Raw genomic sequence first — 16,061 nt, 5'->3', positions numbered from 1 at the left:
CCCCCTCTCCTGTTGTTGCCCTTCTGTAACTAATATTCAGAAGAATCCTGCCTCTGAACCTGGAGGTAGCCTATAGTCATCAAGTCTAGTAGCCTGTACTCCATGAAATTCTGCGAACCCCTTTTAAAGCCATTGAAACTGGTGGCCCTCATCACCACGTCTGGTGGCAAAGAATTCCATAGATTAATTATGTGCTGTGTGAAAAAGTATTTCCTTTTGTCAATCCTAAATTTCCTGACAATCAGTTTCATGACAACTCAAACAAAAAAAAAGTACTCTAAGTGATTTTCATAGAAAACATAACAAGAAGATGGTTCCCTGTCCCCAAAGGTCTTACATAGTCTAAGATAGAAGCACAAGGTAGACTCCAACAACAACCATTGGTGAGATGCTGTGCTGGGGTTGGATAGGGACAGTTGCTCTCCTCCTATTGAATGTAAGAGAATAACCACTTTGAAAGTTGCCTCTTTGCCCAGTTAGCAGGCATGACTGGCCTTCAGCTAGACCAGTTATAGCTCTCGACAGCATATATGCACTGTGTGCACTTGGAGGGGACAAAAACCATGTAAATTGAGATGAGAGTTTGTTGGCTAATGACTGAGATGCCTGTATGTATGTTATGATGGGTCCCTCCCACCACCACCCACCCAGCTCTGTTGTTTTGATTTTGACTTTAATTGCTGGTTGCTGACTGTAATAAAGATTCATTTCAGGTTTGTATCCAATTTCCATAGTATGGGATATAGTACAAGTATACACAGTACCCATTAAACTGTACATACAGTAGCCACTAAATTTGGAGCATCTATGGCAACTCCAATGTAATGTACACACAAACGTCCTATGCGTCCCAGAGCCCCTGCATTTACTTCAAAGGGGCTCCTAAAAGCGGTGTGTGTGTGTGTGTGTGTGTGTGTGTATTTGCTAACTGGGCAAAGAGCCACCTCTGAAAGTGCATGATGGCTGTCATATTTCTCAGAGGGAGAGCAACTGTCCCTATTCAGTTCAGCATAGTGCACCTCCTAGCGGCTGTTGTTACTTGTATCAACCTTATGTTTATTTTTAGCCCATGAACCTGTTTGGGGCAGGGAAACATCTTTCTTTCCTTGTGTTATGTAAATTGTTTTGTAAACTGTTTTTTCTTTCAAAGAAGTATATAAATTATTCTGTAATAATAATAATAACAACAACCATACATGGTGCATTCTTATTAATAGAAAATGGAGAAACCTGTGTTATGCAGAAACATTTTGTATGCACAGGAGTGTTGTTATTGCTCTGACTTGCAACCAGGGTGCATAAAATAGGGGTAGCAGAGACAGTCACAGATATGGAAGCAGGATACTGCAATCTGACATGATGGAGTTGCTCAGTGATGTATTTGTTGTATTCGCTGATGTTTCTTCCTCACACCCACTAATTTCAATGGCTGAGAGCCAAAGAACTAGCTCCACATGCCCAAGACGACTTCAGGCTTGCTTGAACAGCAGCATGTTGCACAGTATGAGGCTCTACTCACAATCCGTGGGCAGAGCCTGGGAGGGTTCTGTGGGGAGAGTGGGCTTAGCCCGCTCTCCCAGCAGACAAGCAGCCGCTCATTGCCGGGCAGATGGATTGGCCACCCACAAGACTACTGGCTCTGTCATGGAGCCAGTAGGGGATACAGGGATCAGGGGCTACCTGGCCCCTGGACGTCCCAGTATGCCCCTGGGTCCGCGGGGCATCCTGGGGAGAGCCCCAACGCCGGGAGGCTTGTTTTAGCCTCATCTCCTTGTGAGTCGCCACAGTGTGGAGCCACGCTGTGGTGACTCACAATCAGGAAAATGGGGTTAGTGGAGCACTCACTCCACTAACCCCGTTTCAGGGGAGGGTTTCCTTGATGGGCTAGTTGCCAGAGAACCACCGGGCTCACCTGCGAGTCCAGTGGTTCTCACGATGGGAGAAAACTGGGCTGGGCTCCAGTTTTCTCCCATCGTGAGAATAGCCTCTATTTTTTTTTTATTGTTCAGATTTTATACTGCCTTTCATAACACATCTCAAGGTGAGTTACAAAAGTCAAAATACAATAAAATCCCACAAAAGTTACACTGAAAACCTGAAAATCAATCAAACATTTAAACCATAAAACACCAAGAAACAATTAGAAACAAACACAAGGAAGCTGAGAAACCTGGAGCCTCTAGGAAGTAAAAGCCTGAGTAATTCTTTTTTTAAGTCTGTAGCTGTTTTTTAAAAGCAGCCGCAGTTGTCACAGAGTGAATGTTTACTGGGAGAGCATTCCAGTAAACTCACTGTGAAACCAAAGGGACTTTCAAAAGCAGCTTGTGGTATGGTACAGGGGCCTGGTTAAAGAATACCGGTCAACGTTCCCATGTAGGCATGCCCAGGCCCCTAGGTCTAAGGGGCTCTTTGGATCTCAACCAATGAGTGCCACTTTCCTGGGTCGATTCCCTTTCTGTAAGAATATGCTGTTCCCTGAATGATATAGAAAGGACTTGGCAAGTGAGTCGGGAACTGCATATACACAGAAGCCAAGCTGATTCAAAATGCAGCTGCAGTTTGGGTCAGCTTGACATATTTTGAAGTTGATACAACATGATTGTTCATTTCCTAATCAATGTATTCCTTCTGAATGAGAAACAATTGTATGATGGGAATAAATATTTAACACATCTGCTGTGTTTACCCCAGAGGACCTGAGAATTATGCATCACGATGTTTCACAAAGAGGTCATTCAAACAATCAAAAACTGGGGCTAGTCACACAACTGCGTGGGCAGGAGGGTGGGTAGGGGTAAAGGCTGGGCCAACTCACCTTCCCCCCAGATGAGCAACCGTAGACCACACTCCCAGGTGATCCATGCTGCACCACGCAGCGCAGAACTCTGGAGGCCAGGACCATGCATCATGGCCTGGGGATATCCCAAAATGCACCACATAGGTAGTGCACTGGGGGATTCCCCCAGGAGATGGGTGCTCTAGGTGTCCATCTCTGTGTCTGCTCGGGCTGAATACAGCCCAAGCAAACACACAATTCCGGAGCCAGGGCTGAGCTAAAAAGCTGGGCTAGGCAGCTCTGCCCAGCCAGGATTGGGCCCCAATCCTGGAGGTTCTCACGTGCAACCTAACCCAGGCTGGCCATCCCTAGCCTGGGCTAGGTTGCATGTGAGAACAGCCTCACTGTTCTTCCCAGGTTTGGGGGCTGTGTGTGTTCCCAATTTTTTGATTTGTGGAAGCAAGGTAGGAGGAAAAGCTGCCCAGGTTTTTCTCCTACCATACTTCCACACAAACCCTTCTAACCAGGTTTTTCTCTTACATTGTAAGAGGAAAATCAAAATACAACCAAAAATTGGGACCACACACAGCTCCCAAACCTGGGTAGAGCACAGTTTTTGATTGTGAGAATGACCTCAAAATGTGGTGCTGGGGCTAATGAGCAATAAAGTGTAATACCATGCAATTTCAAACAGTAAGCCATCCTTTGAATCGTGTGTACTTTGACTCTATCCCTCCTTGAGTTTTTAATGACCAATATCTTTTAGCAAATAAAATTTGACTTGAATTGACATTCCCTTATCTGGTTTGCTTGCAGGTTACAGAAAGCCACCACACCTTTAAAAGTATGATTTGATGGTGCTCTTACTGCTCAAATGGAGCAATACGGACTTTTTTAAAAATCCAGCAGCAAGATTATCTTCCCTGTAACAAAGATCTGACTTGCCTTCATTGTTTTGGTCTAGTAATTCAGATTTCAAAGCTAGATTCATTCATTCATTCGATTTCTATACCACCCTTCCAAAAATGGCTCAGGGTAGTTTACACAGAAAAATAAAAAATAAATAAGATGCCTCCCTGTCCCCAAAGGGATCACAATCTAAAAAGAAACATGAGATAGACACCAGCAATAGTCACTGGAGGTACTGTGCTGGGGGTGGAGAAGGCTAGTTACTCTCCCCCTGCCAAATAAAGAGAATCACCATGTTAAAAAGTGCCTCTTTGTCAAGTTAGCAGTGGCATTTGAGCCACTGTAGTCATACAAATCTCCCAAGTCACGGGATGAAATGGCAGGTGATTTCTCAATATAAAACAGAATTACATTGCTGGGTTTCATTATTTTAAATCTGGGCACTGCTGATACGAAGAATCTGTGTGGCTCAAGTTATTGTAGAACAGAACCACATTATTCTGCCCATCTTTCCCTATCAGGAGTGGGAATCTGCCAAGTGTCTGTGAAAATCAGTTCTCAGAAATGCGGAATTTGCAGACTATTGGTTATTGATAAGTTCTGTTGTGAAAAACGGAAGAAAGTTAAAGGTCCACTGAGTTCTGAAAAAGAGTTTGCTGAATAGCTGAGGTGAGATGCTTAATAGCATTAGCTTAATAGCATTGGCAAGGAAAATTACCGAAAGTAGTCTCATTGCTTAACTTGTCCTTTTTTATTTCAATTGGTCTACTGTGAGTAATTTCCCTTGTGTCACGCATTATTTCAAAAGCATTGGCCAGTGCACAAAGGACTATGCCATTCTTAATTAATTTATCCTTATAATAATAACCAGTAAACTATCTTAGTTGGAGAGAAAGCCCAAAGCCATTCAGTGAAAGCAGTGTTTAGCATCCAGGTTAAACCCCTGGCATCTCCAGGTAGGGCTGAGAAAAATTCCTGCTTGCAGATATAGACAAAACTGATCTAGATGGACTAATGGTCTGACTCAGTAGATGGCAGGCTCTTTGCCTCTGCTAACTGGGCAAAGAGGCACCTTTTTAATGTGGTGATACTCTTTATTTAGCAGGGCGAGAGTAACTGGCCCTATCCACCTCCAGCACAGAACCTCCAGTGACTGTTGCTGGTGTCTATCCTACATTTCTTTTTAGATTGTGAGCCCTTTGAGGACAGGGAGCCATCTAATTTATTTATTATTTCTCTATGAAAATTGCTTTGGAAACTTTTGTTGAAAAGTGGTATATTTGCTGTTGTTGTTATGAGCTTTACGGAAACTAGAATCTGGGTCTCTCACATCTACACATACTCTAGCCACAGCACAACATTTGAAATACGATTTGGGGAGAAATACTGATCTCGGCTACCTGGCAATAAAAGCAAAGCTCTTTTGCTCTGGGGAATGTCTGTTTCCATATCTTCCTCTGTATTTATGCTTTAGAAGAGCTAGCTGTACAGTGAGGTTTATAACAGAAAGCCCTGCTTATATGATGAAAGATGATAGTTGTCCCGCTTCAGCCTTACTGCTGGTACAGAGAAAGGGAATGGCATTTTAAAAGACAGTCTTGCATCAAGGGTCAGGGATGGAATATTGGGGGTGGGTTTACAAGGGTCAGGGATGAAATATTGGGGGTGGGTTTACACTTTGGGGCCTCATTCAGGCTGCTTGAAATTGCACCATGTGGCTGTTGTCAGCATATAGCTTGTCAGGTGTGTAGGGACTCGCACCACAGGTACTGGGAATCTTCACAGAAAATGTCCCACTCCAAACAAAGTCTGTGGTAATGTGGCCCAAACTGCCTAGTCCTTTCAGTGACTGGCTTCACACAAGAGCTGGGCATGTGGTAGCGAGTACGACTAAGCAGGGTCTGACCTGGTTTGCATTTGGATGGAAGGCTACATGTGAGCGCTATAAGATGATGAGGCTGCTCTGGGGAGAGCATTTGCAGGCTTGCATGCAGAAGGTCCCAGTTTCCCTCCTTGGCATCTCCAGATAGGGCTGAGAGAGACTCCTGCCTGTAACCTTGGAGAAGCACCTAGGCATTTTGGAGCCTGGACCTAAAGGCCTTTGGAGGCCCCTCTGTTCCCTGCAAATTAAGCATAATTATGCTCTGCTGGGTGACCAAACCACCCGGGACAGACTAAAGATGATTTGGGGGGGGGGGCAGGGGCTGTGGAGGCCCTAGACTTTGGCCCCAGAGTCCAGGGGTCAGAGTGCCTCTGCTTAAAAGTAAAGCTTAAAGCTTAAAACTTTAAAACTATAAACTAAAAGCCTGACTAAACAGGTATGTCTTCAGGTCGTTCTTAAAAACATCCAGAGAAGGGAAGGCTCTAATTTCATTAGGAAGCATGTTCCAAAGTCCTGGAAGCAGTTAGAGCACAACTGCTTGGACCTGGTCTGCTAACCCCCCTTTCAGAATAGTACAGAGTCCAGGTCTGGCAGTTGGAACCTCCTCATAATAGGTAGCCCTCTTCAAATACTATAAAAAGGAGATGCTGTTGTCACGTAGAGTATCCCAAGAGAATGCCCATAAGCACCCACACCCTGATGCTGGCATTCTCAAAAGCCTCACTCTACAGAGAGAAATGCTGTGAGCTTGTAGAGATTCTGTCCATGATTGGATTGGTGGGGGACGGGGTGGTGGTGGTGGGAAATCTCTTTGTGCATTCATTTGCTGTTAAGCGTGAGCTATGCGGGGTGAGGCTTTAGGCAGGGCTGCTCAACTTTGGACCTCCTGCAGATGTTGGCCTACAATTCCCATAATCCCTGGCTATTGGCCACTGTGGTTGGGGATTATGGGAGTTGTTGTCCAAAAACGTCTGGGAGGCCTAAGCTGAACAGGCCTGCTTTATTATTATTTTATTTATTTATTCAATTTTTATACCGCCCTTCTGAAAAGGCTCAGGGCGGTTTACAATTAAAACCAGAAACCATTAAAATCAATAACAATTAAAACAGAGATATAAATATTAACAAAAATTAAAAAACATCTTAAAAAACAATTAAACTAGCATAACAATTAAAACCCTGAAAATCAGGTTGGCATTAAAATAATTAAAACTAAATAAAAACCTTGAAAGGCCAGGCCAAACAGATGGGTTTTTAGGGCTCTCTTGAAGGTCAATAAGGAATTAAGATTACGAATTTCTGTCGGGAGTGCATTCCACAGCCTGGGAGTAGCCACAGAGAAGGCCCGCCTCTGAGTCGCCACCAAACGAACCGGTGGCAACTGGAGACGGACCTCCTCAGATGACCTTAACGTGCAGTGGGGATCATGTAAAAGAAGGCGCTCTCTAAGATATCTCAGACTCAAGCCGTTCAGGGCTTTAAAGGTAATAACCAGCACTTTGTATTTTGCCCGGAAACATATCGGCAGCCAGTGTAATTGTTTCAAGACAGGCATAATATGGTCTCTCTGGGTTGACCCAGAGACCAATCTGGCTGCCACATTCTGAACTAAATGAAGTTTTCAGACTACGTACAAAGGCAGCCCCACATAGAGTCCATTGCAATAGTCAAGCCGGGAGGTTACCAGCTGATGCACCACTGTTTTGAGGTCATCCTCTTCAAGGAATGGGCACAGCTGTCAAATCAGCCAAAGCTGATAGAAAGCACTCCTGGCCATGGCCTCCACCTGAGATACCAGGGTGAGGCCTGGGTCCAGGAGTACTTCCAAGCTGTGCACCTGCTCCTTCGGGGGTGGGGGGTGAACCCCATCCAGCACAGGAAGATCTAACTCACCCCTCAGATTTTGAGCCCCCACAATGAGCACCTCCGTCTTGCTTGGATTCAGCTTCAATTTGTTCTCCCTCATCCAGCCCATTACTGCCTGTAGAGGCATTTAGAGAATGAGTGCCATTTCCTGAAGATGAAAAGGAGAAGTAGATTTGGGTGTCATCAGCATACTGATAACACCCAGCACCAAATCTCCTGATGACCTCACGCAGCGGTTTCATGTAGATGTCAAAAAGCATTGGTGACAGAATGGAGCCCTGAGGGACTCCATATTACAGCTCCTGTTTTGAGGAGAAACTGTCACCAAGCTCCACCATCTGGAATCTACCCGAGAGATAGGAACGGAACCACTGCAAAGCAGGGCCCCCTATCCCCAACTTCCCCAGGCGATCCAGAAGGATACCATGGTCGATGGTATAGAACGCCACTGAGAGATCCAGAAGAACCAGAAGAGTCACACTCCCTCTGTCGATTCCCCAGTAAAGGTCATCTATCAAGCCGACCAAGGCTATCTCAACCCCACAGCCAGCTCTAAAACCAGTTTGAAATGGGTCTAGATAATCAGTTTCCTCCAAGACTGCCTGGAGCTGGTCGGCCACCACCCTCTCAATCACCTTGCCCAACCAAGTAGGGGTGTGCACGGACTGGTCCAGGACCATGCAAGAAGCCTCCGGACCAGTCCGGAATTCGGCCAGTCCAGCGGGGGGGAGTGTGGCTTTAAGGGAAGGGGGTAGTACTTACCTGCCCCTGCCGCTCTTCCCCCTCCGGTGCTGGACTTTGCTAAAACGTTTTTGGGGCGGCAGAGTTCCTCCCTGCCACCCTTGACCCCGTCGTTGTCTGCAGGTTTGCAAGTAGTAGAAGCTGGCGCCATGCATGCACCCGTCGCGGCAAACTGTTATGCAATTTCAGCAATACTGAAAAAACTACCTTTCCCAGCACGTCTGACACTTGACTTGCAACCGTAAGTCTGCTAGGCACTGGACATGGGAGGGGAGGGTAAAGCACTCTAGAAGAGAACTCTCTCCCTCTGCTGCAGCAGCAGCAAGCAAGAAGAATCAGGGGTTGGAGAGGAGTTGAAGGCAAATGAGGAGCTGGAGGGTGCAGGGGTTTAGTGGAGGAGGGATGCGCAGGGACAGATCGTCAGTACTTCTCGGCTTCTCTGGCTGTTGGGTTGGGCGGCCATAGGGGTTGTTATGGAGAGCGCCAGCACTTCTGAATTTGCAACTACATCACTGGATGGGTGGGATGGATAGCATTTTGGAGGCTGTCTGAGGGAGAGGGGTTGGACCAGGAGGATCAGACCATGTCATGCTCCTGATTATATATGGGCCACAAGGAGTCCAATTTGACTTAAAATTGAGCTCAGGATAAGCCTTTTTTCTGAGCTGGGAGGAGTTCTATATCCCAGGCACTATCTGGCACATAATTTAGAATCCAAAGGATTTCTGCTTCCATTTAAGAGAAAAAAAGAGACAAAAACCTGCCACTATGGATATTTACTTTTTTTTTACTTTCTAACTCTCATAACTGCATAAAGCTTTTAATGAGCAACACATGAGCAATTTCTGGTCATATCTTAGAGGCTGGACAGGGCAGAGGCAGGGGTGCAGCTATAATTGAGCAGATGGGTTCAAAGAACTCTGCCCCCCCCCGCCCTGCGCTTCTGAGGGCCTCTCAGGCCACCCCTCCCTATTTTCTTCATTGTCTCCCTCACTCCAAGGAGCTGCCAGAGGAGAGGGCAAACATGGTCCCGCTCCCCCAGTGATGCCCCTGGACAAGGGACCGAGCAAGACTCAGTGTTTGTGTGTTGTACATAATAGCTGAATAATGAACTGAATTCACTCAAGATCAGGCACTTCTAAATCCCTCCAGTTTAATCAGGACAGAGTTTAGAACATGCTTAACTTTCTCATTGGCATCCATTGAGGTGAAAACTCATTACTTTTGGATGGATCATGCCCTCTGCAAATGACAGAAATCTATACACTTTGCTTTATTTGCAATGTGTATAAATTTAGTCACAGAATCTCAGTGAACAGGACTGCTTTCTGATGCTACAGAGCTGAGAATATTGCAGAATATCTATTCTGTGTTTTTCAGCTTGTACACTTTTGACTCCTCAAAATCCAAAGCAGTAATCCATGAAACTCCTATGTAACAGTTTTGCAAGGGTGATATTTCCTTGATGGAAATGCCTGCTTCTTGTGCAACAACGAGGAAGCTCTTTTTGCAGGTGAAGGTAGTCTGCCTTCTTACACCCTGAGGATTTGGTTAGGGAGGAGCTACCCAGCTCAGGTGTGATTGTTCTGAATATACTCCACCTTAACCCCACTCCTCCTGCTGTGCGATTGAGCTGCCAGGGAAGGGAGGAAGTTAACTCTGAGCCTGAAAAAGAAACTTTGGCTTTGACACCAAAGTCAAAATGGGCTGCAAAGCCAATTCATTTCAGAAGGAGGCATGACAGCAAGGGAGGACGGATGGCAATGGTAACTATTTGATATGCTGCTTCTTTTTGTCTTTTGTGGGATTTGTAATAACTGGCATTTTCTGCTTGCTGTCCAAACAGCTCCTTGCCGTGTGGCTTGTAACTCTTCATGGATCACTGCAGTGAATAGGAAACCAAGTTTAGCTCTGGGGGAATTTACCAGATAGGGAGAAACATGCTTTCAAGACTGAGTTTCCTTTTTCTTTAATAAGACTAGTTGTGCTGCTGGTCTTGTGGGGCTGTGTGTTTGTGTTTCCCTTTCCCCTGCCAAGGGGGACAAACACCTGGATCTACCACAGTTGCGAGATGGGGCTGGCCAGGGGAAAGCCTGACCACTTCTTTTTAATACTGAGATTCCGCCCTAGATTTGTGAAGCAGACGTGAAGAGTGCCTGCTTTAAAGAGTTCCAGAGTGACTCCCCTCACTACTCAGTAAGAACAAACAGCTCCCATATGCTTGAAAGCCGGGGAAGAGTTGTTGTCCCCAACTTTGTGCCTTCTAGGCGTTTCTTCTTAGCCTAGTGGGCGTATGTAAATCAGTGAGTCCACTGAACAAGCCGTGAACGCGGCAATTCTGCGACTTTCCTGGGTTCGGGAGCTTGAAGAGTCCGAGGTGTTGCCGCCTTCTTCCTTCCTTCCTTCCTTGGCCCCGGCCGCCCGCCCGGCAATCCTTTCAGTCTTTCCTCCTTATTTGACTGTGCTATGACTCGAGTCACCTTTCTTTGCTCTTTAAGGAGCTGTGGTGGGCGGCGGCGTTTGCAGGGGAAACCTGCACGAGTGGAGAGACTTCCTGCCTGTTGTGTGTCGTCAAATGCTGCTCCGAGCATCTGACGCATGTGGCGAAGTTCCAGCCAGTTGTGCCTGCTGGGCTTAGCGTTCTGCCTTGATTACACAAATGATAACCTGGGCGTGTTCTTCCGCGCACTTGCAAACGTCCGTAAAGAGGAACTCCAAGGACGCTTCGTGTAAGCAACTCTTTACAAAACTGGAGTAAATTCCGGCGCCAAAACATATGCCTTTGGAAAACTGATTTGAGGAAAGGATAGCTTGTGCGCCTTCTGTCTGCGAAGAAGAAACGTTCTCTCCTTAATCTTGCCTGGGCGTTCGTCTGGGGACAATCAACCCTAGCTATTTGCTGCTTTATGTCTTTCAGACCACCTGTGAGATCTTTATCTCTGTACGGAGCTTCCCGCCGTATCTAAATAATGGAAGGCTAGGCTGTGATCAGTTTGACTGTGGAATCGGAAGAGCGGGGTGGGGCTGTAACGTTGACTTAGCTTCTCTGCTTTAAAATATGAGTGGCTGACATCCAGACCAAGTTACTCAATGACACTACTCAGGAGTTTCTCTAAAGGACTTTTAAAAATTTCGGCAGAGGACTTCCTCTCTAGTAAACTTAGTCGGGATGTCAGCCAGCCCAGCAATTCCCATAGCAGCTCCTCTTTGTGCATTCTTCTCCCATTGTTGCCAAACGAATTGTGGCTACAGCTAGTTGGCTGACTTGCAATACTTTACTGTAGCACAATGTAACCCCTCCTCCCCCGATAATTGATTTCCTCTTTTGGTTCTTGACTAGCTCTAATAATAACACACACCCCACTTCACCCTGGTGGTGAACTGGTTTGGCTGATACCATCACCAGCCAGCCAGCCATGCAATTGAGAAGGGATCACACTGAGAGCAGACCCATTGTGATGTCCACCACAGCATCCTGATGTTCTCCCTTTGTTGCATTGCGGGGTTGTTCATTTGAATTGTCCCTCTGCTTCAGGGTTTCTCAATGTGTGGGTCCCCAGATGTAATTGGACTTCAACTCCCATAATTCCCAACTCACGGCCACTGGGGCTGGGGATTATGGGAGTTGAAGTCCAATAACATCTGGGGACCCACACGTTGAGAAACCCTGCTCTACTTGCACTCCAAATGCAGATGTGTAGAGGGGCCCTTAGGATGAACAACTCCCTCCCACACAATAAAGGGACATGTCAGGATGTCTCCAGAAGGCATCACAATAGGTGTGCACTTGGGGCATCCCCCTCCTCCTAATCATATGACTGGGAATAGTATGATATGATATGGCCCAGTGCCTGCCTTTTTGCACCTGCAGTATCAAAGCACGGGGGGTGGGGAGTAGTCTAATGTTGTTGTATGCTTCTGGTTATGTTTTGGAAATACCCAGATGATCCATTTGCAGTGGATTGATGCTTTCCTTCAACAGCTGGCTCTGTACTAAAAGCCCATGGACTAATCCAGATTTTGTGTGGCCAGTGCTTCAGTAGGTCAGGCAGCTATGTGAGACCTCCCCTCCTTCCAGAAAGAATTTGGGCCAGTTCAGACGAACAATGACCAAACATGATGATCCTTCTCATGTGAGTAAAGGATGTGCCAAGATTGTGCTGGTGCATCTTTTAATGATGTCAGGGTGGGCACGCTCACAGTGTAATCCCATCCTCCTCATGTGTGGTGGTGGTATTTGTCTCAGTTGGCCCATAGACAATCAGATAAGACTAAACAGGCAAGTGGAGAACAAAACTTTAGTTGGATTAAATATTATTAATGGGCGGGGGGGATGAATGAATACAAAAGAGAGCAAATGCACTTATCAAGGTGAGGTGCGACCATAAACAGGGGCAGAGCAGGGACAGAGCTTAACCTCTAAATCAGGGGTGTAACTACCATTAGGCAAGGGGAGGCAGCTGCCTGGGGGCCCCCACGCCTTGAGGGGCCCCCCAGAGGCAAGTCACATGTGAAGTGAGTGTGTGTGTGTATCAGCAAGGGGCCCATTTTAAAATTTTGTCTCTGGGCCCACTCCAGCCTCATTATGCCCCTGCTCTAAGTGGCAATAAGTTAATCATTACAGTAATACTTCCATAGAAAGCCATGCACTTCATTCTTCCAGCATCAAGGGGCTTAAGTATCTCAGCACATGCATTGTTCTCTTGCAGGGTGTCCATAGCATCTGTGGTGCCCTTGAAAAACAGGAACATCTCTCCAGGGTGCAATTCTATAACTTCAGCTGTACTTTAATGCATGCAATCACAAAGCTCTAGGGGAGGGGGAATCTTACGTGGCAGGAGATGGCAAACTGGAAAAGGTTTCTTCTTAGTGTTCACCTCAGTGTGCAGCACTGATGAGAAACTTCGTGGTTTAAAAAAGCAATAAATGGCTATAAACAGTGCTGTGCATCTGAGCAGATTTTAAAGTATGCACACTGATATTGTGCCCACACTGTAGAAACAATGGCGTTTTATTTTGTCTTGGCTTTCACTGGTTGTAGTCATAACTCTGTGTGGTGTTTTGGCTGAAGATCAGAGGGTTTAGTTGATCTTTCCTTCATGGGAATGTTAATTGCATATACACCAGTTTAGACTAGACACAAGCATAGTGGGTTGTATCGTACAGCTGGCTGCTCGACTACAATTGGAACAATTGAAGTATCTCCTAGGTGCTTTACATTGCACTGTGTAATGTAAAAATAATGAAATTGGCTAAAAAGGGTTATTCAGGAGAAGCTGTTCTGTATTTAATAAGTTGGACATAGCTATACAAAATTCAATAACTCGGGACAATGCTAGACTGTGTTCTCATTAAGGGAATCAGTGCCTTTTCTTTCCTCAGCATAATGGAAGTTCTGTCCAAAGCTATCTTCAGCTAATTTTCTGATTTGACAAGCTATTTCAGAGTAACACCGTTCTTTGTAGAGCACTGATCGGCATGGCTGGCATTCCTTGTGCCATCCACAGAGGTGCAGCTAGGCAATTTTGGACTCTGGATCTAACGAGCGTAGCCCCCCACCCCCCGGCAAGATAAGCATCTCTCTGTGTACACACACACACACACTCTCTCTCTCTCTCTCTCTCTCTCTCTCTCTCTCTCCCACAGGTCTGGGCCCTAGTGCATTTCTCAAAATAAAAATACAAAGACTATGCAAGCCCCCATGGATAGCTTTTTGCTCATTCACAAACTGGAACACAACAACTATTCCTTCCTCCACAGTTCAAACACACAACCAACTTGGACACATACTGCATTCATAAGGGAAAAAAATTAAAACCACAACACAAACCACAACTCCATGAAGTTTGGATAACTTCATGGAGGAGAGGTCTATCATTGGCTACTAGTTGGAGGGCTAAAGACCACTTCCAGCCTCCAAGGCAGGATGCCTCTGAGTACCAGTTGCAGGGGAGTAACAGCAGGAGAGAGGGCATGCCCTCAACTCCTGCCTGTGGCTTCCAGTGGCATCTGGTGGGCCACTGTGCGAAACAGGATGCTGGACTAGATGGGCTTTGGGCCTGATCCAGGAGGGCTGTTCTTATGTTCTTACCCCTTGCTTCATAGTTCTCATGAAGACCTTTTGGATCACAAACCAACTTGAGCATAGTAACATTTGTGTAATAAATAAAATTCCCAAATGTAACAGTTAGTTCCAATTTCACTAGATGTGAAGTACTCTATGGGCAAAGAACTCTTTCTCAAAGCTTTACTGCAGTAGGAAAAATTTATATTAAACAAGTTGTTCTAGTAAGAACTAATCAGCCTACTTTCCTTTCACTGTCTCCACAACTGGACTAAATTTGGTTCAAAACAAGGTCCACAAGTTAGATCTCTTGCACCTCAAATGTTCATGCATTCGCCATCTTGGATTGGGGTGGATGACATCATCACAAACTACGCCATTGAGGTGTCCCTACAGCTGCAGCAAATTTGGTTCAAATTGGTTAAGTGGTTCGCAAGTTAGCCCACTTGTGCCTCAAATGTTTATGCATTGGCCATCTTGAATCAGCATGGATGACATCACAAACTTTGCCATTGAGGTGTCCATGTGTGTCACTCACTACAGCTGTACCCAATTTGCTTGATATTGGTTAGACAGTCCACAAATTAGCCCGCTTGTGCCTCCAAAGTTTGTGTCCTCCATCTTGACTTTGAGTGGATGACATAATCACAGGCTATGCCATTGAGGTGTCCCTGTGTCACTCATTGCAACTGTACCTAATATGGTTTAAATTGGTTAGATAGTACACAAATTAGGCTGCTTGTGCTTCAGATGTTCACGTGGCTGCCATCTCGAATTGGAGTGGATGGCATCATCATACATGACACCATTTGGGTATCCCTATGTGTCCCTACAGCTGTAGCAAATCTGGTTCAAATCAGTTAAGCAGTTCACAAGTTAGCCCACTTGCACCTCAAAAGTTTATGCATCCACCATCTTGGACTGGGGTGGATAACATCAAACTATGCCATTGAAGCGTCCCTATGTGTCCCTACAACTGTACCCGATTTGGCTGATATTGGTCCAGGTGTTGCGAAGTTGATGGGGGGACACACAGACACAGAATGCCGGGTGATCTCATAAGCCTACTGGGAAGTAGGCTAAAAAAATGCAGAATCTTACCATCGGACTACATGTGTGCCCAATTTCAGAACACTAAGCCCAGCCATTCTGGAAATATAAAAGGGGTTGATGCTTACACTATTTATGAAGTCAATGGCAGAATGCTTAACATGGAGGTAGAATGATGGTCCAAAGGAAAGCTTCAGTTCTAGAAGTTTATGTAACTTTTCTGCCATGAAACAAGCCACTTATAGGACCCTTTTGCATTCTTTTAATACAATAAATCATTACAAATCGATGGATTGATCTGCTTCAAAATAAGTAGTGTGTAACCTGTCCTACATCTGTGCCAACTTTTATAACTTTAGGCCAAGCCATTTCAGAAATATAAAAGGGATTCTCTTTTCCCTTGGTGAAAATCATGGGGCCTCTAGGAGAGTGAGCACACAGACCTGGGTACTACCATAGCCCCTGGCCATCCAAGCATTCCTCTTGTGAAGAAGCTATAGCTTCTAGTAGACCACATGCTTTGCATGCAGAAGGTCCTAGCTTCAGTATCCAGTATCGTCAGATTCCTTCCGAAATCCCAGAGAGTTGCTGCCAGTAGGTGTAGACAATACTGACCTAGCTGGACAAATGGCTTGACTTTATATATTCATAAGCTCACAGTGAGTTGGTTCATGAGATGCCAATACTCAGGAGATTGAGAATCCTCAGGAAATACTCAAAACAGGAGAGCAAGTAGTTGTCCTATGTTTCAGGTAATGAACTGTGGAATTGAA

At 45.6% G+C, this 16,061-nt stretch overlaps 2 protein-coding genes across 6 annotated transcripts in view; one reads left to right on the top strand and one right to left on the bottom strand.

Annotated features, from left to right (window-relative positions):
• The window catches only part of PRKAA2 (protein kinase AMP-activated catalytic subunit alpha 2), a 124,593-nt gene that overhangs the window by 23,275 nt on the left and 85,257 nt on the right, over window positions 1–16,061 (bottom strand). The window lies entirely within an intron of this gene.
• The window catches only part of FYB2 (FYN binding protein 2), a 54,510-nt gene continuing 48,188 nt past the window's right edge, over window positions 9,740–16,061 (top strand). For 2 of the 5 annotated variants that reach the window (XM_053243663.1, XM_053243662.1), the window contains exon 1: window positions 9,744–9,940. In XM_053243663.1, coding sequence (XP_053099638.1) covers window positions 9,932–9,940 — 9 coding nt within the window. In that variant the 5' untranslated portion in view covers window positions 9,744–9,931. Of the gene's footprint in view, window positions 9,941–16,061 lie in introns of all 5 variants that reach the window. The other 3 variants (XR_008305714.1, XR_008305715.1, XM_053243664.1) reach the window with 3 other exon arrangements.

Source organism: Hemicordylus capensis, chromosome 4 (genome assembly GCF_027244095.1).
Source record: "Hemicordylus capensis ecotype Gifberg chromosome 4, rHemCap1.1.pri, whole genome shotgun sequence".
Lineage (NCBI taxonomy): Eukaryota > Metazoa > Chordata > Lepidosauria > Squamata > Cordylidae > Hemicordylus > Hemicordylus capensis.
The sequence above is the reverse complement of the archived record's forward strand: the minus strand, read 5'-3'. Positions and strand labels throughout refer to the sequence as shown.